This window comes from Molossus molossus, unplaced genomic scaffold (genome assembly GCF_014108415.1).
Source record: "Molossus molossus isolate mMolMol1 unplaced genomic scaffold, mMolMol1.p scaffold_m16_p_11, whole genome shotgun sequence".
Taxonomy (NCBI): Eukaryota; Metazoa; Chordata; class Mammalia; order Chiroptera; family Molossidae; genus Molossus; species Molossus molossus.
The window spans coordinates 9592481-9613607 of record NW_023425346.1 but is presented as its reverse complement, the minus strand read 5'-3'; the positions used below and the strand labels follow the sequence as shown (position 1 = coordinate 9613607).

Sequence of the window (21127 nt, the reverse complement as noted above, 5' to 3'; positions counted from 1 at the left end):
AAGGCCAGAAATGCAAGCTGGCCTTTCATGTAGACAATTGCAGTGAAAAAGTGAAGAGTTTTAGATATGACTCTGTGGAACTAGAACAATTACCTTTTCAGCTCTGCAGGTGAAATCTTAGAGTTAGTAAACTAACTCTACAAGTTTGCATGGATATAAAATGGGCATTGGCCTGCCAGCCAAACTGCTTTACTAAAGAAAAAATAGACCAGGGGAATATTAATTTCTGAGAAGAAAGGTCTTCCCTTTTTCTGATTTAGCTTCTCAAACAGTCTAGTATGATTCTGAAAGAAGATGATTGATTTTGGAAATTGAAGGAAGCACATCCCATTTAGGATTAGGGTCACTAGTGATTGTTGCAAGCCAGCCTGGAACTAAGATGATTGACGAAGCAATATGTAAGGGATTACATGTGATTAAATAGAGTAATTGAAGCCTGTGGACTTCAAATTAATATGTACAAGTAGTAATGGTCATTTTCTTCTTTCTGATTGCCTATGATCTCAAAATTGGGATTGGGAGATTTAAATAGTTTCTACTTTCTTTTCTTTATTTTTTTTAAAGAACAAATACAGTGTTAATGCCTTTCAGTGAATGATAAAAGCATCAGGTGGAAATTTCTATCTGATTTTAAAATTATTTCTTTGGAAATGCCACAGTAACTCCTTTGATTTATGAGTTTAGTATTATTTAGTAAATAGCCTGTCTTTTAAAACTCTATCTCCTAAGTTTTAAATTAATAGGAAATATTTCATTAATCAATAGATAATAATTTTATATACCTACTTCTTTGCTGATATAGATGCTCAAGTTTTTAAATTATATAGACCATGTATTATTATACCTTCAAATACATGAGAAAACATTTTATGTGCACAAATTGGAAGACTTAACGTTGTTAAGATGGCAATATACTCAAAACTGATCTATAGATTCAACATAATCCCTACTAGAATACCAACTGATTTATTGGTAGAATTGACAAGTTGATTTTAAAATTAATATGGAATTGCAGAGTACCTAGAATAGCCAAAACAATGTTGAAAAAGAACAAAGTAAGTATGATTTGTACTTCCCAGTTTTAAGACTTACTGTAAAGCAGTGGTAATCAAGATGATGTGCTGCTGGAAGGATAAATACACATAGATCAGTGGAACAGAATAGAGACCCTAGAAATCCATTCATACATTTATGGTTATTTGATATTTAACAGGGGTGCCAGAACTACTCAATGAAGGCAAGAATAGTTTTTTCAACAGGTGGTGTTGGGAGAACTGGATAGCCAGACGCAAAAGAATGAAGTTGGTACCTTACCTCACATCATATATAAAAATTAACTCAAGCCCTGGCCAGTTTGGCTCAGCAGTTAGAGTGTCGGTTTACAGACCAAAGAGTCTTGGGTTTGATTCCGATCAAGGGCACGTACCTTGGTTTCAGTTCGGTCCCTGGCCCTGATTGGGGTTGTGTGGGAGGCAACTAGTCGATGTGTCTCTCTCACATCGATGTTTTTCTCTGTCTCCCCCCACCCCTCTCCCTCACACTCTATCTGAAGATAAATGGGAAAATATCCTCAGGTGAGGATTAAAAAAAAAAATTAACTCAAAATGGGTCAAAGACTTAAACGTAAGAGTTAAAAACATGAAACTCTTTTTAAAAAAAATTTTTTTTTTAAAAATTCTGACCCAAGGACACTCCTGTATTTATCTTTAGATAGAGCGGGAGGGAGAGAGGGGGGAAGAAAGAGAGGGGGATACATTGAGTGGCTGCCACCCATACGACCCCAACCAGGGCCGGGGACAAACTGCAACTGAGGTACGTGCCCTTAGCAGGAACTGAACCCAGGACTCTCTGGTCCACAGGCCAATGCTCTAACTGCTGAGCCAAACAGGCCAGGGCAAAATCATAAAACTCCTAAAAGAAAATATAGGGAGCCTTGTCACCTGGCTGGTGTGACTCAGTGGATTGAGCGTCATCCCATGGACTGAGAGGTCCTGGTTCAATTTCCTGTCAGGGCACATGCCTAGGTTATGGGCTCGATCCCCAGTGGGGGGCGTATAGGAGGAAGCCAATCGATGTATCTCTCTCACATAGATGTTTCTCTCTCTCTCTAAAAAATCAACAAAAACATTTTTTTAAAAATTCTAGTCTTGTCATTTTTTAGCCTTGTAATTTTGTCATATTACTAAAGCTTTCTGAACTTTTGTCTGTTTTGTATTTGTTAAGAGGACAAATAAGCTATAGTCATTAAGATTATTGATTAAGTACTATATGTTAAAAAAAACAGAAGTGCCTACACTTAGATAGGAAACTTAAAATGATACAAATAGAGGAGAAATATTTAAGGAAATAATAGAGATTGATTTCCCAGAATTAAAAAGAGATAAAAGGCCCAGGTCGGTGTGGCTCAGTGTTTGAGCATTGACCCATGCACCAAGAGGTCACCGGTTCCATTCCCGGTCAGGGCACATTCCCAGGTTGTGGGCCAAATCCCCAGTGAGGGGCATGCAGGAGGAGTCCAATTGATGTTCTCTCTCATCAGTGTTCTTCTCTCTCTTCTCTCTCTCTCTCCCAAATCAATAAAGGAAAAAGGAAAAAAAAATTTTTTTTAATTTAAAAAAATAAAAAGAGACTAAAGACATCAGATTAAAAAGGCCCAATAGAATACCAAATGAAGTTAAGAAAAAAGCCACACCTAGACACATTATAGTGAAATTTAATAAGACTATCAGAGATAGAGAAACGTTTAAAGCTTATGCAAGAGAATAAATAATACCGGTAAGGAACAAGAGTCAAATTGACATCACATTTTTCAACAGCAATATAGACTATATGAAGATGATAGAGTAAGATATTTTGAGTATTGAAGAGATTATTGAAATAAAATAACTTTGGGCCTTGAATCCAGCCAACTCTCCTTCAAGTAGAAGAGCATGATTAACATAGGAGACTAGAAGATAAGCCATACAGAGTCCAACATGGGTAACATTTCTGAGGAAGAACTCAGAAGAGTAGAGAAACAAGTCTAGCAGATGCTACTTAGATGTTTAATATACATATGTAAGATGTGTAAAGAATGATCAAGTATCAAAGTAAAGATTCTTTTAAAAATTAGCTATGACCAAAGAAAAGAAATAGAGGAAGTATATTCATAAAACATGATAAAGATTGGGTGGAAGGGAGATTAAGGGACATGAGGGCATGGTAAAGTTCTGGGGCTTGATACAGGGACAACATTTTAATCAAAAAGAATGAATGTAAAAAGAAGTGCAGAAAAAAACAATGGGCAAAATGAAATAAAGTCATTTACTTATTTTTTAATTCTCATCTGAGGATATTTTTTCCATTTATCTTCAGATACAGTGGGAGGGAGGGAGAGAGAAAGAGAGCGAGAAACATTGGTGTGAGAGATACATCGATTGGTTGCTTCCCGCACTAACCCTACCAAGGCTGGGAACCAAACCGCAGCTGACTTACGTGCTCTTGACCGGAATCGAACCCACAACTCTTTGGTCTGTGGGCTGACGCTCCAACCACTGAGCCAAACCGGCCAGAGCTTAAATAAACTCAATTATTTGTGGTTTTTTTTTTTTACTCAAAACAGAGTTTATTCTTTTTTTTAAATTTATTTTTATTTTTTTTTACAGATGTTTCTCCTTTTCCCCATTGACACCCTCCTCCCCATCCCCCCCATCCCGGGAATCTGTGCCCATTGGTTATACATACGTACATACATGCATATAAGTTCTATGGTTTATCTCTTCCCTCCCCCCATCCCACCCCCTTCTGAGGGTTGTCAGTCTGTACCCTACTTCCATGTTTCTGGGTCTGCCCTATTCCTCAGACTGTTATGTTCATTATATTCCACAAATAAGTGAGATCACATAGTATTTGTCTTTTTCTGCTTGACTTGTTTCGCTTAGGGTAATACTTTCCAGGTTCCCTACATGTCATCTCAAAGGATAAGAGATCTTTTGTTCTTATAGCCGCATAATACTCCATTGTGTATATGTACCACAACTTTTTATCCATTCGTCTACTGATGGACACTTGGGCTGTTTCCAGATCTTAGCTATTGTAAATAGTGCTGCTATGAACATGGGGGTACATGTATTCTTTCTGATTGGTGTTTGAGGCTTTTTAGGGTATATACCTAGAAGTGGGATCACTGTGTCAAATGGCAATTCAATTTTTAATTTTTTGAGGTAACACCATAGTGTTTTCCATAGTGGTTGCATTGGTCTGCATTCCCACCAGCAGTGTCCCCTTTTCCCCACACCCTTGCCAACACTTGTTGTTTGATGATTTGTTGATGGCGGCCATTCTAACAGGTGTGAGGTGATACCTCATTGTTGTTTTAATTTGTATCTCTCTGATGATTAGTGATGTTGAGCATTTCTTCATATGTCTCTTAGCCATTTGTATGTCCTGTTTGGAGAGGTGTCTTTTTAGGTCCTCTGCCCAGTTTTTAATTGGGTTCTTTGTCTTCTTTTGTTGAGTTGTATGAGCACTCTATATATTTTGGAAATTAACCCCTTATCTGATGTATCATTGGCAATGATGTTTTCCCATACAGTGGGTTGCCTTTCCATTTTGATGGGTGTTTCTTTTGCTGTGCAGAAGCTTTTGAGTTTGATGTAGTCCCATGCGTTCATTTTCTCCTTTGTTTCTGTTGCCTTAGGTGATGTATCAGTGAAAATTCTGCTGCATATGATGTCCAAAATTTTGCCTACATTGTCTTCTAGGATTTTTATGGATTCATGGGTCACATTTAAGTCTTTTATCCATTTTGAGTTTATTTTTATGTATGGTGTAAGTTGATGATCTAGTTTCATTTTTTTTGCATGTAGCTGTCCAATTTTCCCAACACCATTTATTAAAGAGGCTGTCTTTACTCCATTGTATGCTCTTGCCTCCTTTGTCAAATATTAAGTGAGCATAATGTCGTGGGTCTATTTCTGGGTTCTCTGTTCTTTTTTATTTCTTTCTTTTTTATTTTTTTATCCTCACCCAAGGACATTTTTTCGTTTTTTGTTCAGGTAGTGGGGGAGGGGGAGAGAGGAAGAGAGAGAGAGAGGGAGAGAAACATCGACCTGAAAGGGACACATTGAGTGGCTGCCACCCGCACGACCAACCAGGGCCAGGGACAAACTGCAAAATGAGGTACGCGCCCCTAGCGGGAACCAAACCCGGGTCTCTCTGGACCGCAGGCTGACTCTCCTACCATTGAGCCAAAGTGGTCAGGGCGGGTTCTCTTTTCTGTTTCACTAATCTATATGCCTGTTCTTTTGCCAGTACCAGGCTGTTTTGATTACTGTAGCTTTGTAATATAACCTGATATTGTGATCCCTCCTACTTTGTTCTTCCTTTTCAAAACTGCTGTGGCTATTTGGGGTCTTTTTTGGTTCCATATGTACTTTTGAAGTATTCGTTCTAGTTCTGTGAAATAATGTCGTTGGTATTTTGATGGGGATTGCATTGAATCTATAGATTGCTTTGGGTATTATGAACATTTTATTGATGTTTATTCTTCCAAACCATGAACAAGGTATGTGCCTTCACTTTTTTATATCTTCCTCTATTTCTTTTTTTCAATGTCCTGTAGTTTTCTGCAAATAGGTCCTTTACTTCTTTGGTTAAGTTTACTCCTAGGTATCTTAATTTTTTTGCTGCGATGGTAAATGGGATTGTTTTTTCAGTTTCTGTGAGTTCATCATTGGTGTATAAGAATGCCATCGATTTCTTGACGTTAATTTTGTATCCTGCTACTTTGCCAAATTCATTTATTAAGTCTAGTAGATTTTTGATGGAGTCTTTAGGGTTTTCTGTGTATAATAATATGTCATCTGCAAATCATGACAGTTTCACTTCCTCCTTTCCAATTTGGATCCCTTTTATTTTTACTTCCAGTCTGATTGCTGTGGCTAAGACTTCCAGTACTATGTTAAATAAAGAGTGGCAAAAGTGGGCATCCCTGTCTTGTTCCTGTTTTTAAGGGAAATGCTTTTAGTTTTTGCCCATTGAGTGTGATGTTGGCTGTAGATCTTTCATATATGGCCTTATTTATGTCGAGATATGACCCCTCTGTTCCCACATTGCTGAGTGTTTTTCTTAGAAATGGATGCTGGATTTTGTCGAATGCTTTTTTTAGCATCTATTGATATGATCATGTGGTTTTTACTGATTTTATTTATGTGGTGTATCACATTTATTGATTTGCGAATATTATACCAGCCTTGCATCCCTGGGATGAATCCCACTTGGTCATGGTGAATAATTATTTTGATGTATTGCTGGATTCAATTTGCTAGTATTTTGTTCAGGATTTTGGCATCTATGTTCATTGGGGATATTGGCCTGTAGTTCTCTTTCTTTGTAGTGTCTTTTTTTGATTTTGGAATTAGAATTATGCTGGCCTCATAAAACAAATTTGGAAGTCTTCCTTCTTCTTGAATTTTCTGAAATAGTTTGAGGAGAATGGATGTTAGTTCTTCTTTGAATGTTCGGTAAAATTCCCATGTAAAGCCATCTAGGCCTGGGCTTTTGTTTGCTGGGAGAGTCTTGATTACCTCTTCAATTTCCTTAATTGTTATTGGTCTGTTCAAGTTTTCTATCTCTTCCAGGTCCAGTTTTGGGAGACTACGTGTTTCTAGAAATTTGTCCATTTCGCTTAGATTGTCGAATTTGTTGCCATATAATTGTTCATACTAGTTGTTAACGATTTTTTTTGTATTTCTGTAGTGTCAGTTGTTGCTTCTCTTTCATTTCTGATTTTGTGTATTTGGGTTCTCTCTCTTGATTTCTTGGTGAGTCTAGCTAAGGGTCCATCAATCTTGTTTATCTTTTCGAAAAACCAGCTCTTTGTTTCATTGATCCTTTGAAATTTTTTTTTTTTTTTTGCACTCTATGTCATTTATTTCCGCTCTGATCTTTACTATTTCTTTCCTTCTACTTGCTCTGGGGTTTTCTTTTGTTTGCTTTCTAATTCCTTAAGTTGTGAGGTTAGGTAGTCGATTAGAATTTTTCTTGTTTCTTGAGGTAGGCCTGTAGTACTGTGAACTTCCCTCTCAGAACTGCTTTTGCTGTATCTCATAGATTTTGTGTTGTTGTGTGTTCATTTTCATTGGTTTTCAGGAGGTTTTTAATTTCTTCCTTGATCTCCTCGGTAACCCATTCATTGTTTAATAACATGCTATTTAGCCTCCATGTGTTCAAATGTCTTTGCATGTTCTTGTTGTAATTGTTTTCTAGTTTCATGCCATTGTGATCTGAGAAGATGCTTGATGTGATTTCAATCTTCTTGAACTTAATAGAGACTTAGTTTGTGTCCTAACGTGTGGTCTGTCTTTGAGAATGTGCCATGTGCACTTGAAGAATGTGAATTCTGTAGTTTTGGGGTGTAATTCTCTGTAGGTATCTATTAAATCCATTTGGTCTAGTGCTTCATTTAGAGTCTCTGTTTCCTTGCTAATTTTTTGTCTAGAGGATCTATCCAGTGATGTCAGCGGGGTGTTGAAGTCCCCTGCTATGATTGTATTGCTGTCGATTTCTCCTTTGAAGTCCTCCTGAAGATTTTTAATATACTGTGGTGCCCCTATATGGGTGCATATATGTTTATCAGGGTTATATCTTCCTGTTGGATAGATCCTTTCAATATTATGTAGTGGCTGGCCTTCTTTGTCTCTAGTTATGGCCTTCATTTTTTAATCTATTTTATCAGATATGAGTATTGCTGCCCCAGCTTTTTTTTCCTTTTTGTTTGCTTGGAAGATTTTTTTCCATCCCTTCACTTTCAACCTTTGTGAGTCTTTTGTTGTGGGTTGGGTCTCTTGGAAACAACATATAGATGAGTCATGCTTTCTTATCCAATCAGCTATTCTGTGTCTTTTTATGGGAGCATTCAATCCTTTTTCATTTAAGGTGCTTATTGATATGTACTTATTTATTGCCATTTTTGTTTAGTGTGGTTATGTTTTTCTTCCTATTTTTTCTTCTAATTACAGCAGTCCTTTTAACATTTTTTGCAGTGCTGGTTTGGTGCTAAGTATTCCCTTAGCCTTTTAATAAAGTCATTTAAAAGGCAGAGATTAATGACTCAATGACAAAAGATACATCTATATATTTATTTATAAGAAATACCCTAAATCATAATTTAATATATAGGGGGAGGGGCATGGATTGGATGTATATGAAAGTATTTGAAAATATAGGAACCTAATACGTAAAGCATTTTCTTATGAAGGTTGTATCTATCTATAGTTACCATATTAGAAATTAAAACTTTTAAAAAAATATTTTTTAATTTAAAAATAGCAATAATATACCCCTTGTATATTAACATAAGTAATATTTTAATGAAAAATAACTATTGTACTAAAAAACAAGAATGTATTGAGAAGAGAAGCATTATTGTACACATTTTTGTAAATCTCTTTAAACACTTAATTTAATAAGACATAGAGTCTGTTATCTGCTTCTGCATTCACTCGGTTGCAATATGTTGTTTTGGTTAAGGTACATGAGAATCCTGTAGCCTTGTGAATCTTTTGAAACAATCTGGGGAACCATCAGGGGTCATACTTTGAGAACTCCTTTTTCTATACAAGTTTCTTTGCTATTGCCCTCTTTCCTCCAATTTGGTGTCTTGTGCATTGATTATAGTAGTTTTCTCATCCCATATTCCATCCCCCCCTTCCCTTTTTGTTATTTCTACCTTATTTGTTATTCTCCAGGTTCCAGTTGGTCATCTTTAAGCGTCCACAGATAATTCTAGTCTCTGTGACTATCCACAATTTATTCACAAATATGGTTGGTTCCACATGATTCGTATTTACGTGTTCTAAGTTTTCTTGTGTGTTTTCTTTTCTAGTTACATTATAAAGCTCTTTTTTAAAGTAGACACTGTAAAAATTGACAAGAATTTCTCCTTACACATACTGTTAGGTACAAAGTAATATTTTGATAGGAAGTAATGTTCTCTAGAAGAGCACATAGAGATCACAAATTCTCTTTCGGCCTTCAGTGGTTTTGGAAAACTAGTACCTTACCCTTTTTCTACCACATGGTAATACTATTGCAAGTAATGCTCTTTTTTAAGAGGTCTTGTATAACTAAAACCGTCTTCAGTTCAGGCTTGTTGATACTGCAAGCCACTTTTTTTGTTGTTCTTGTTGACATTATCACAGATGTCTTCCATTTCCCCCTCCATTTGTTCCCCTCCACCCAGATTCTGCCCTCCCCACAAGCCACTTATTGATTCATTTATTTTCTTGCCATTTCAGAAAAAAGCCAAAGGTCAAGAGCTGTTTGATCAGATTACATACCACTTGGACCTTATTGAAAGTGACTATTTTGGACTGAGATTTATGGATTCGGCACAAGTAGCAGTGAGTAGCTGTTTTTGGGAGATTCCATTATGGGGGTAGAAATGGAAAATTTCAGATAACATGCTAAGTGCTACAATGGTAGATATTCTTAATGTGTTCTTTTTCCCTTTAATTTTCTTATTATTATGGTGTACTTGTTTAAAAAAAAAAAAAAAAAAAAAAGTGAGTTCTAGCCCAAACCCTGATATTAGAACTGGAGAAACACTGTCTAATGTGAAGAATGCCAGAGTTTTATAGATAAGCAACAGAAGTTTCCAACTTGCAAATTAAGGTGAGTGGACTAGGATATTCCTCCCTAAGATCCCTTCTAGATCTATGAGTGTGGATCTATAAATAAGTTCTTTGATGTGTGCATTTCAGGTGAGAGAACAGAATTTGTAACAGGATAGGAAGTTGGAACCTTTTCAGAGAACTGAGTATTGTATTAGGATTTAACTTGAGGATATTTGAAAGAAAGTAGTAGGTAAGACTGGAAGGTGAATTAGTGGTGGTATCATCAAAACAATACCAGAAGTTTAATGTAGTCATGTACTGCGTAACAACATTATCAGTCATTGATGGACCAAATATATGACATTGTTTCTGTAAGATTATAATGGAGCCCTGGCCCTTGTGGTTCAGTGGTTAGAGTGTCAGCATTCGAATCCATGGGTCTTGGGTTCGATTTCTGGTCAAGGGCATGCACCTAGGTTGCATGTTCAATCCCTGGACCCTGTTGGAGCACTTTCAGGAGGAAACGAATTGATGTTTCTTTCTCTCTCTCTCTCTCTCTTTCTTTTTTCCCCTCCCTCCGTCCCTCCCTTCCACTTTCTCTAAAAATCAATGAAAAAATATCCTCAGGTGAGGATCAACAAAAAAACAACAGCAAAAGAGCTAAATATACACTTACATTATGACAGCAATTGTATGCCTAGGTATTTACCCCAGAGAAATAAAGACGTCTTTTCTTACAAACACTTCTTTGCATGATTGTTCATAGCAACTTTGTTTTGTTTTTTGATTCGTTTGTTTGTTTTAATTAATCCTCACCCAAGAATATTTTCCCATTGATTTGTAGATAGAGTGGAAGGAAGGGAGAGAGAGAGAAACATTGATGTGAGAGAGATACATCAACTCTGACCAGGGCCGGTGATCAATCCTGCAACCCAGGTATGTGCCCTTGTCCAGGAATCAAACCTGGACCCTTTAGTCTGTGAGCCGACACTCTAACCACTGAGCAAAACTGGCCAGGGTGGTAGCAACTTTATTTATAATAGCAAAAACCTTGAAAAAAACAGAATGTCTTATAGTAGGTTAATAATGAAACTGGCACATTTATACCATGGATTGTTACTCATTAATAGAAAAGAAAAATCTATTGATGTACAACTTGGATGGATTTCAAGGGCATTATGCTGAGTGAAATCAGCCAATATCAAAATGTCACATACTGTGTGATTTGATTCCATTTATATAACATTCTTGAAATTGCAAAATTATAGAGATAGAGATCAAATTAATGCTTGCCAAGGTTTAAGGATATTGGAGATAGGAGGTGGGTATGACTATAAAGGAGTAGTGTGAGAGAGCTCTTTGTGATAGTGGGATATTTATTTATCTTGATTGTGGTGTTAGTTTCAGGAATCTAAATGTGTGATAAAATGACGTAGAACTATATACAGCAAGTCCTTGGATAATGTCATTTCATTCAACGTTGTTTTATTCTAACATTGATGAGAAAAAACAATTTTTGGCCAGGGCCACTGTCTGTGTGCAGTTTGCATGTTCTCCCTAAGTCTGCATGGGTTTTCTCCGGGGACTGCTGTTACCTTTCACAGCCTCAAGATGTGCAAGTTGGGTGAATTGGTGTCAGATGAATTGGTGTGTTTACATTGTCCCAGACTGAGTGAGTGTGTGTGTGTGTGAGCACATTCTGTCCTGGTGGGATCCCACCTTGAGTAGCCACGACAGGCTGCTGCCACCTGCAATCCTGAACTGGAATAAGCATGAGCATGTTGGAAAATAATTATCTTATGTGTTTTTATTTATCTTTGATAAGTGTGTATATAGCTTACATTTACTTAAATGTTTGACATTAGAAGTGTTTTGTGTCTTTAGTTAGTTAGTTTGGTGGTGTTTTTATGATCAGAAAGATGCCGTATTAACTAAATGTTTTTTTTTTTTTTTAATCTGCACCCAAAGATATTTTTTCCATTGATATTTTTTTTAGAGAGTAGAAGGGAGGGAGATGGTGGGGGTGGGGAGGGAAAGGGAAAGAGAGAAACATCGATTGGCTGCCTGTTGCATGTGCCCAGACCAGAGCTGGGGATCAAACCCCTGAAACCGAAGTACGTGCCCTTGGCCCTTGGCCCTTTGGTCCAGGGGTTGACACTCTAACCATTGAGCTACACTGGCCAGGGCAGAACTTAACTCTGTTTTGTTTTTGTTTTTTAATCCTCAGCCGAGGAACCCGAGGACATTTTTGTATTTATCTTCAGATAGAGCAGGAGGGAGAAAGAGAGAGATAGAGAGAAACATCTATGTGCCACCCACATCGACTGGTTGCCACTCACACAACCCCAGCTGGGGCTGGGAACAAACTGCAACCGAGGTACATACCCTTAGTGGGAACGGAACCCGGGTCCTTCTGGTCCGCCCGCCAACGCTCTAACCGCTGAGCCAAACTGGTCAGGGTGGAACTTAACTCTTATTTATATCATTCAGCATATGGTAAAATTGGTTTTGTTATACGTTATTTTGCTTAAAGTTGTAGTTTCCGAGAACCTGTCAACAATGTTAAGTGGGGACTTACTGTGTACACATTGTACCAATGTCAGTTTCTTGATATTAATAGTGTGCTATAGTTAGGCAAGATATAATCATTGGGGGAACGGTGGGGAAGTGTACACGGGACCTCTTGCAACTTTCTGTGAATATTTTGTAATAAATGTAAAGAAATAAAAAATATAGTGTGGGCCAAATAAAACATGACTCTAGGCCAAGATTCAGCCCTTTGACCTATATGTTTCTGACTTCTGCTTGGTGAAGTTTTTCAAACTTCATATGTAGAGATTAGAATTTTAACTAGTCCAATCTGGTTTTTAAAGAAGAATGAATTATAAAATGTGTAGATACTTAATGTTTCAAAAAGGGAAACATAGGTTTTATTTATCCTAATACTTGGAAAAGAAGGAAAAAGAACTTAACATGTCAGTAGTAATTATATTTTACTTTTTTCTCAAAATGACTTGATAGCCTATATTGGTTTGTTTTATATGTGTATTTTAAACTTTCCTTGTTTTCTATGTAAAAATTCAAAATAAAATGTCAGCCACCTATTGAAAATATAAATAATACATTATAATCAGGTGGAATTTATTCTCAGAAATGTAAAGATAATTAAGTATCAGTTGACTTGAGGATATTTTTCCATGGATTTTGAGTAGAAGGGAGGGAAGGAGAGAGAGAGAAACATCAATGTGTGAGAGAGAGAGAGAGAGAGAGAGAGAGAGAGACATTAATTGGTTGCCTCCTGTACAACCCTGTCCGGGGATTGAATTTGCAATCCAGGTATGTGCCCTTGACCAGGAATCGCATCCACGACCCTTCAGTCCAGTGGCCGATACTCTAACTGCTGAGTGAAACTGGCCAGGAATTAATTGATATAATTTATTCTATATGGTATATCATGGAATTGTTTCTTGTCTTTGCTGATAATGGGATTATACTTTCTTGCTCAGTTGATATCAGGTTTGGCCAAGTGGCTTGCTTTTGGCCATGAATGTGAGTTAATGTGATGTGTGCCAATTCTGAACAGGTTAACTAACCCTTCATTTATTGTATACTTAAGTGAAACTGCATTCAACAAGATTGAAACTAAAATCTTTAGAAAGTAAGATGAGTAACTTGATTAGTTGAAGTTTATGGCCTTTAGTTTAAAGAAAAATTCAACACTAATAGAAATGGAGATGTTAGATCCAAAACTGAGAGCTAGAAAATACTTAATTGTCTAGTGGAACATTGGGTAAATGCTTTGTAAGTGCATACTGGGAGGATCCCCTCCATAGGAAATCCAAGACTGTTGAGCTAAGGTAAGAAGCAATTCTTATAACAATTTTAGAATTTAGCTATTTCAGGTACTGTAGGCACGATGTGGTAAGCTGCATTTGGCTTGCTGACCTCATTTATCTGAGGTTCAGTAGATAGTAATACTCTACTCTAGAATTCTGATCACGTGTTTTTTAATTCTTATCTGAGGATATTTTTTTTCATTTATTTTTAGATAAAGTGGGAGGGAGGGAGGGATGGACAAAGCTGGGCGGAGAGAGAGAGAGACAGAGACAGAGACACATCAACTGGTTGCCTCACGCATGACCCCGGCCAAGACTGGGGACCAAACCACAACTGAGACATGTGCCCTTGACTGGAATCAAACCCATGACTCTATGGTCTGCTGAGCTAAACCAGCCACACCTGATCATGTGTTTTTTTGTGGCCAGTTGAGCCCTTTCTTCCTAGCCCCATAACACTTGGAATAAATCTAATGGACTTTGACCTGTATGGAATTGACATTTCGGTATATAGGTCTGGCCAACCTTTGGAAGGTGTACCCCTATATTCAGGAGTGGTGGTGGGTATGGGCAGACAGATGGCCCAACAGGTAGCATCTTTGTAGAACAGATCTGGTGGTTGCTCAGTGGTTGTGCTCTCTTTGTATACTGATTTTTAATTTTTTTTTTTGGTACGTGCCCCTAGCGGGAACTGAACCCAGGACTCTCTGGTCCATAGGCTGATGCTCCAACCGCTGAGCCAGACTGGCCAGGGCCTGATTTTTAATTAAAAAACAAAAAACATTGTAGGTTAATAGAGAAACAATAGAAGCATTCATACTAAAAACAGAAAAGTGACAAAGATGCTCATTGTTACCACTGCTGTTTAATTTCATAATAGTAGTACCAGCAAATGCAATTAATTGAAGTTACAAAGGTTAGAAAGGAGGAGATAAAATTATCACTGTTGGGAGGTGATTGGGTTGGATTATAGCTGAGAATTTAACACAAACAATAGGATTCAGTAAAGTAGTGGGAAATGAAAAAGATATAGAAATAAATACGTATATGTTAAATATATATGTATATATGGTAACACACACATTTGCTAAATAAGGAGGAACTCTGAAAATGGTATTTCCAAAGTAGACTTTGTGCTCTATTTTTGGAGAGTGACTGTATATCCTACCTAACTTGCTTACATTTCCACAAGAATCCTAAGAGTGTATACTAGACAGAAAGGCACAGTAGAAAATATATTTTAATGGCTCATGTAAGTCTTCATTTGGCATGTCTTATAACACAGACTGTTAAAGCCAAAACAGTAATTACCCAGAATGAATTTATAATGGAAGCTAGACTAAATTGAAGTGTGTTCAGTTACATTATAGCAATGCAATCTGTGGGTCCTCTGTTTTCATAGTATAGATTTTTGAAAACATTTTGTTAGTGGTTTAAAATGTTAAAATTTGCTTTAAACAAATCTTTTAATTCAGAGCATAAGCCTTGTTTTCTCACAGGAGAAATATTTTTTGCAGAAGCAATTGTTTTCAAAGATGACTAACATTTCTTTGCCTTAAGGTCTTTGCTCTTTGAGCAAAAAAAAGGTACTTTTCTTTAGCAGAGTAATGTAGGAAGTCAAATATTCCATTTGAAGAGCTGTTTACAGACTGTTTGGTAGTAGGGCTGAGATGAAGATGTGTGTATGTTAGTGTTTTGGAACCTCCCTAGGTGATTCTTTGTTTGTTTTAGTTGTGTCTGTTGTATTTGTGATTGTATGTTATTTATATTTTACAACATACAAGTAAATAAGTGTTCTTTCATGCCTAGCTTAATAGCATCAAAAGAAATGTAGCTTTCTACATCTTTTGATATATGAGTTTATCAACCAAATTTTAAAAGTAGGACATTAGAAGGAAGTTTGTTTCCTTTTTAAAGTACTATGAGCAAAGAGAACCATATTAGTTTTATACTAAATATCCAAGACTTTGTATCTATGTGCTCTCATCTTTATCTTCTAATGTAATTTAAACCCAACTCCTAAAGATCCTGAATCAAGGAAAACCACTATCTGTGCCTGTCTCTGAGCTCTGAATTTTCTAGTCCCTGGGCTTGGAATGTGGAGGAGATGAAAGAAAACAGACTTGAGAATATACAAACATGATCTCAGACCTTCCCCAGCAGAACATCACCCAGAACTCCCCCAGCTCCTAAATTTCACTTTAAAATGTACTTCACTCTTTATTTGAATTTTGGGTTGTCTTAAGAATGTGCCAGATATTAAAAAGTTGTTATATGCAGGTAGAAAAGAGACTAAAATGCCTACTTGGGAAAAAACTCTGATCCTTTATCTCACTGGGATGATTTTATGTTTAATGTGCTTCTTAGAATAATAGGGAACAAACTAGATATTTAAGGAGTATTTATGAGACTAGCCCTAAATTTCTTAAACTGGATAAAATTTAAGTTATACCTGTCTCAGAAGGCTTAGGTTGTTCTTGAAATAGTAAGTGGTTTGTCCTGTATTAATGTTTTTTCTTTACATTCTCAAAGTTTATTTTGTCAAAATTTATATTTAGCCTATTGATTTTCAGTTTGTTGTTAATGTTCTTTGCTCTTTACCAGCATAAATACACATTTTTTTTTTCCTTTCCTGTTTGAAGAAACCCTGGAAAGAATCAGAAACTAGTAACACCTTGGGGGGTATGTTTGTGAGTGTGATAATAGAAATTAAGTATAAGAGGCAGATGGCTTATTGCAGAGGTTGAAGGGACTGTTGACCTTTTAATATTACCAAAAAATTGGTTATATAGAATATTAAAATAAGGGGCTCCATGATGATTGTTTTAAAGTAATGTGTGCTCTTGGTAGAGTTAAGTTGAAAATATAGGAAACAACAAAGAAGAAAACATCTCACCTAGATAATATCTGTTACTGTTTTGTTATAGATTGTCTATAACAAAATCTATTGTCTATAGATTGTCTCAGTTCAAAAGAAGATGCATGTCTATATATATAAATTTGTACCTTTTGACAAAATAATTTATAATATTTTATATTTTGCCTTTTAAAATGTAACACCATATTGTAATTTCCCAGAATCTTAAGTATTTGCTTTTGTTCATTTTAATTGTTGCATGGAGTTCTTTCATCTTGCAATACTTTAGACAGTTTTCTGTTGTTGGAAATATATATTGTTTTAACTTTCTCTGATGTAATAATTCCTTGTAGGTAAATCAGCACACACCCAAAATGATTTTTCTTAAGACATTGTCAGATTACCTCCTGGAAGGGTTGTGCTCATTTGTACTTATTATGGTGCATGAGAGTCTCCCTAAGCATGGCTATAAGAGACTGCCCAGGTGACTAGCTGTAGAATTGTTAATTCATTGCAGTACAGTAGGTAAAACCTGAAGATAGGGCAACAACTAGATCCATGCTTGTGGGGAGAAAACAATCTGGGTCATGGAAACTAATTATTTTGCTCAGTTAAATATGGGATTTTTGCATATTGGGTTGTTTGGCTTGGCCACAATGGATGGAATTTTTGCTAATAGATTTTCTTTTCTGCTGATTGATAGGGGTCTTTGTAAACTCAACATTTGTTAGATTGAAATATGGTTAAATGTGGATGTCCAACTGAATATGAGAGATGACTAAGTAGCCTGGAATCCAGAGAAAATATTGCACAGTATTTAATTGCCTTTAAAAATGTTTACTGACCATCTTATTTCAGCGTGCAGAGATTCTTTGCTGGCATACTGGTAGTTCTGTGAATTTTACTTTTGGATCTTGGGAGAGAATGCGAAGAGGCCAGGGCAAATAATTGGCAAGAAAAGCACATGGTTACAAGTCTATTCACAATGCAGCCTTGTTTACCCACTCTTTGTCTATCTGGATTTCTGAAACTGGATTCCTTAGCTCTGTGAACTAGTTAGCACAAGAGCACTCTTTTTCTTTAGGGTGCTTGGAATTGTAAGCACACTGAAGAGAACACTGTTATGTATATCTTAATTGGATGAGTGCATCCTGGCACTGTTAGAACTTGGTGGTGTAAAGGGATTAATAAAGAGAAGTGAACTGGGAATGGTTTGGTTTATCAGTGGAAGTCTCTGGAATTGGTTCTTTGGTCTGTTTGTATTATGGACCTTTCAGAGTGATAAGGTTACAGAAATCAAATGGCTGTTACTCATGAAACCAGAAATATGCTAGTCACAATGTTAACATTTTTTATGTGTTAAACAAAGTGGCAAAAACTGCTTCATTTAATAGATATGGCCTTGTTTATGAGAAAAATCAAATTTTATTGTGCAGACTCTTCTGAGTAGTATCTATTTTGTAAAATATAAGTGGCATTGTTATTCACCTAATTTGGGGTTATGAACTGTTTATAAATCTTACATTTTTATTATAAGAATATGCAATATGAAGATACTTTTCTTCTATTTTTAACAGTTGTGAGTCTTTTTTGAGAAGTAAGGGCAAAATTTAGAATATCATCATTGCTACTGAGAGAGTAAAGGTAATATTTTAGAAGTCATATATCTGGTTTTAGGTCTTTTTTTGCTCATCTCTATTCTGTGGATATTGGGTAGATAACCCTCCCTTTCATTTTCACTCTTTATTCTCTTGTGAAATATTTCCTTGTGGTTATCAGTAAAAGCATGATCAGAATTAACTTTTAGTAATTAAAATGTTCTGTCATCTGCTTAACAACTGAATTTATGTTTTTTTTCAGCATTGGTTGGATGTTACAAAGAGTATCAAAAAGCAAGTAAAAAGTAAGTGTTGAAAAAAAGTGAAAAAATAGAAATTGAATTATATATGATTATATATTAATAATTAATACCAGAAGTAAAGATCTAAGAAATCATGTTTCAGATGAATTTCTTAGCATCTCTACTTTCTTAACATGATTTCAATCCAGTATACCTATCCTAAATTATATAGGGTTGATGGTAATTAGATTGAAATGCCTAAAAGTTTGTTTCCTGGAGAAAGCCTTGCAGCTTACAAATGAAATTGAATTCCCACGAGATGCTTAACTTCTATTTAGTAATTTTTTATGTTGGAATTTTCTTGTTTGGCATCAGGCCAACTCTGGAAAATATTCTGAGACTTTAAGGTTGCAACTTAAAAAAAATTAAGAACAGTGAAAAGAAGCAATTCACATAAAATGTCAGTATTATTCCTATCAGTAGTTGAGAAAATACCAATGTTCAGTCCGTAGTACACCTTTTCCTGAGTAGTAACAGATTTCAGGGCACTTCAGCTCTTGTCTTTACAAAATAGTGGAACCACTGAAAATATAGAGGTTAACAAAGTAGGTGCAGTGAATTGGAAAGTGTGTGGGAGGATTTGCCATGAACAAGCAATAACATAAATATACTCTGTGCTTCAAGGAATACAACTTCTCAGATTGTTAGGGCTGTTAGATTGCAGTCAGAACTTTTTTTTATTTTATACATTTGTCTCTGAACTGTTAGAATTAATTTAGAGCTATTTATTCTTAGGAGGATAGTACTATATAATGGTTGGTACAGTTAAAAGAAACTATTGATTAATCTTTTTGTGTTAGGTTAAATCAAGCCTACAGTGTAAACTGAGGTTGCTACAATAACCTGTTATCTTTTGTCCCCAGTGCAGTGGATTTTGACAAATTTACTGACTGTAGTTACAAAAAAATTAAAGTTTTTTTTGTTTTGTTTTGTTTTTTAATGGCAGTTGGTTCACCCTATTGTCTGCATTTTCGAGTTAAGTTTTATTCCTCAGAACCAAATAATCTTCGTGAAGAGCTAACCCGGTAAGACCACTATCCAGAGTTGTACGTGGGTAAAGTTTGTTCAAGCTAGCTAAAATGTTGGAATGTTGTCCCTAATGCTTTCCGGTATAGACAGCTAATGAAATGAATTCCTTACCCCTCATAACAAGACCTCAGACAATAGAAATTCATTTTGGGACAGTGCTTTGTAAATGTAGGATTCTGTTCCTTTATCAGTTTTCAAAATAAAGACGTGGTTCCCTAGCATCCTCCAAAGATAACTAGTGAATACTGTTTTTTTCAGTATCATTATCAACTCATGGATTTTTAACAGGGCTGATGTGTTTAAATACATTGCCATGTTTATTGATGTTTAAAATTATCTATCTTTGGCTACTAGGAGTTTATTCAGGTTGGCTCCTGATTTTCTTTACTTATTGAAATGCCATTGATTAATAAAGAATGTTAGATTTTGATTTGGTTCAAATAGTTTTGAATAAACTTTAAGTAGGTTATATATACACCTATTTTTACTTTTTTCTGCCCTGCTGGTATTTATTCATGGATGATATTGAAAATGCATTATGCATGCCACATACTATTAAGTAAAAGACTGAGTTGTGCTCTGGCCAGTTTGGCTCAGTAGTTAAGAGTGTCAGCCCGCAGACTGAAGGGTTTGATTCCCAGTCAAGGGCATGTACCTGGGTTGCAGGGTTGATCCCCGGCCCTGGTGAGGGTCGTGCGGGAGGCAATCAGTCCATGTGTCTCTCTCTTTCTCTTCCTCTCTCCCTTCCACGCTATCTAAAAAGCAATGGAAAAATATCCTTAGGTGAGGATTAAAAATATAGATTAGTTACTGAGTCCCTTCAGAAGGGCTTTGCTCTTGATTACTTGGCCAGTGAGATTATAGCTTTTATCCACATTTATATGCTTGGTGTTATCCCTTCACATATGAGGTGGCTGCCTTGTCAGAGTAAAGTTAAATCAGCTCACAGAGCTCATTCTCAGTAATTTGCCTTAAACATTTTCTGTCTATTGTATGTACTCTGGGCCTGCTATATCTTGCTATTATCTTGCAGACATGCTACCATCCTGATGCTTATTGCCCTCTTTTTCTAATTTTTTTCTTTTATAGACTTTATTGTGGGTAAAGTTCTACAATTAAGAATGTTTCTTCTCACATTAGAAGGGTAAGATTATTTTTACAAATTTTCTTTTAGTTAAATTTGTGCTTTTTGTTTTCTTTAGGTATTTATTCGTTCTTCAATTAAAACAAGATATTCTCAGTGGAAAGTGAGTATTAGTTGCTTAAGGTAAACCACATTTTCTTAAGTAGTTGAAAAATGTTTTTGAAAAATAAGGTATAATTAATTAAACTGAAGATTGTGAAGTTGTTTAACCAATTTGTGTTTTATCTCAGATTGGAGTGCCCCTTTGATACAGCAGTTCAGTTGGCAGCTTATAATCTGCAAGGTAAATAATTCTTATGTTGATTATTGGGAGTAAAGCATAACTCTTTCAGTGTGTGTTTAAAGAATTTCAAAAGATTCAGGTGATAATGCAAGATGAGAAGCAGCACTGTTTTGTTTTGTTTTTTATCCCAAGGACATTTTTGCATTTTTATCTTGAGATAGAGCGGGAGGGAGAGAGGGCAGAAGAGAGAGAGAGAAACATCAACGTGAGAGAGACACATCGAGTGATTGCCACCCACACAACCCCAACCAGGGCTGGGGACATACTGCAACCAAGGTACATGCCCTTAGCGGGAACCGAACCTGGGACACTCTGGTTCACAGCCGAAGAAGCAGCACTGTATTTGTGTAAATTTGTATCAATATCCAACTCTGACTTTACTTTCACTTGTTTTAGAACATTGCCTCTTTTTTTTTTCTTCCCTTTCACTTATTTTTCTGTTTATAGTGTTCTTTTTCTGTCTATAGTATTTTCAAACAAAT

The 21127-nt window shown here is 36.1% G+C and overlaps 1 protein-coding gene across 8 annotated transcripts in view; it reads left to right on the top strand.

The window, feature by feature from the left end:
* EPB41L5 (erythrocyte membrane protein band 4.1 like 5) overlaps nt 1-21127 on the top strand; it is a 149997-nt gene that overhangs the window by 10149 nt on the left and 118721 nt on the right. For 5 of the 8 annotated variants that reach the window (XM_036254375.1, XM_036254374.1, XM_036254372.1 and 2 more), the window contains exons 3-8: nt 8730-8805; nt 9279-9383; nt 18150-18192; nt 19136-19214; nt 20421-20465; nt 20593-20645. In XM_036254375.1, coding sequence (XP_036110268.1) covers nt 8730-8805; nt 9279-9383; nt 18150-18192; nt 19136-19214; nt 20421-20465; nt 20593-20645 — 401 coding nt within the window. The remainder of the gene's footprint in view (nt 1-8729; nt 8806-9278; nt 9384-18149; nt 18193-19135; nt 19215-20420; nt 20466-20592; nt 20646-21127) is intronic. The other 3 variants (XM_036254380.1, XM_036254376.1, XM_036254379.1) reach the window with 1 other exon arrangement.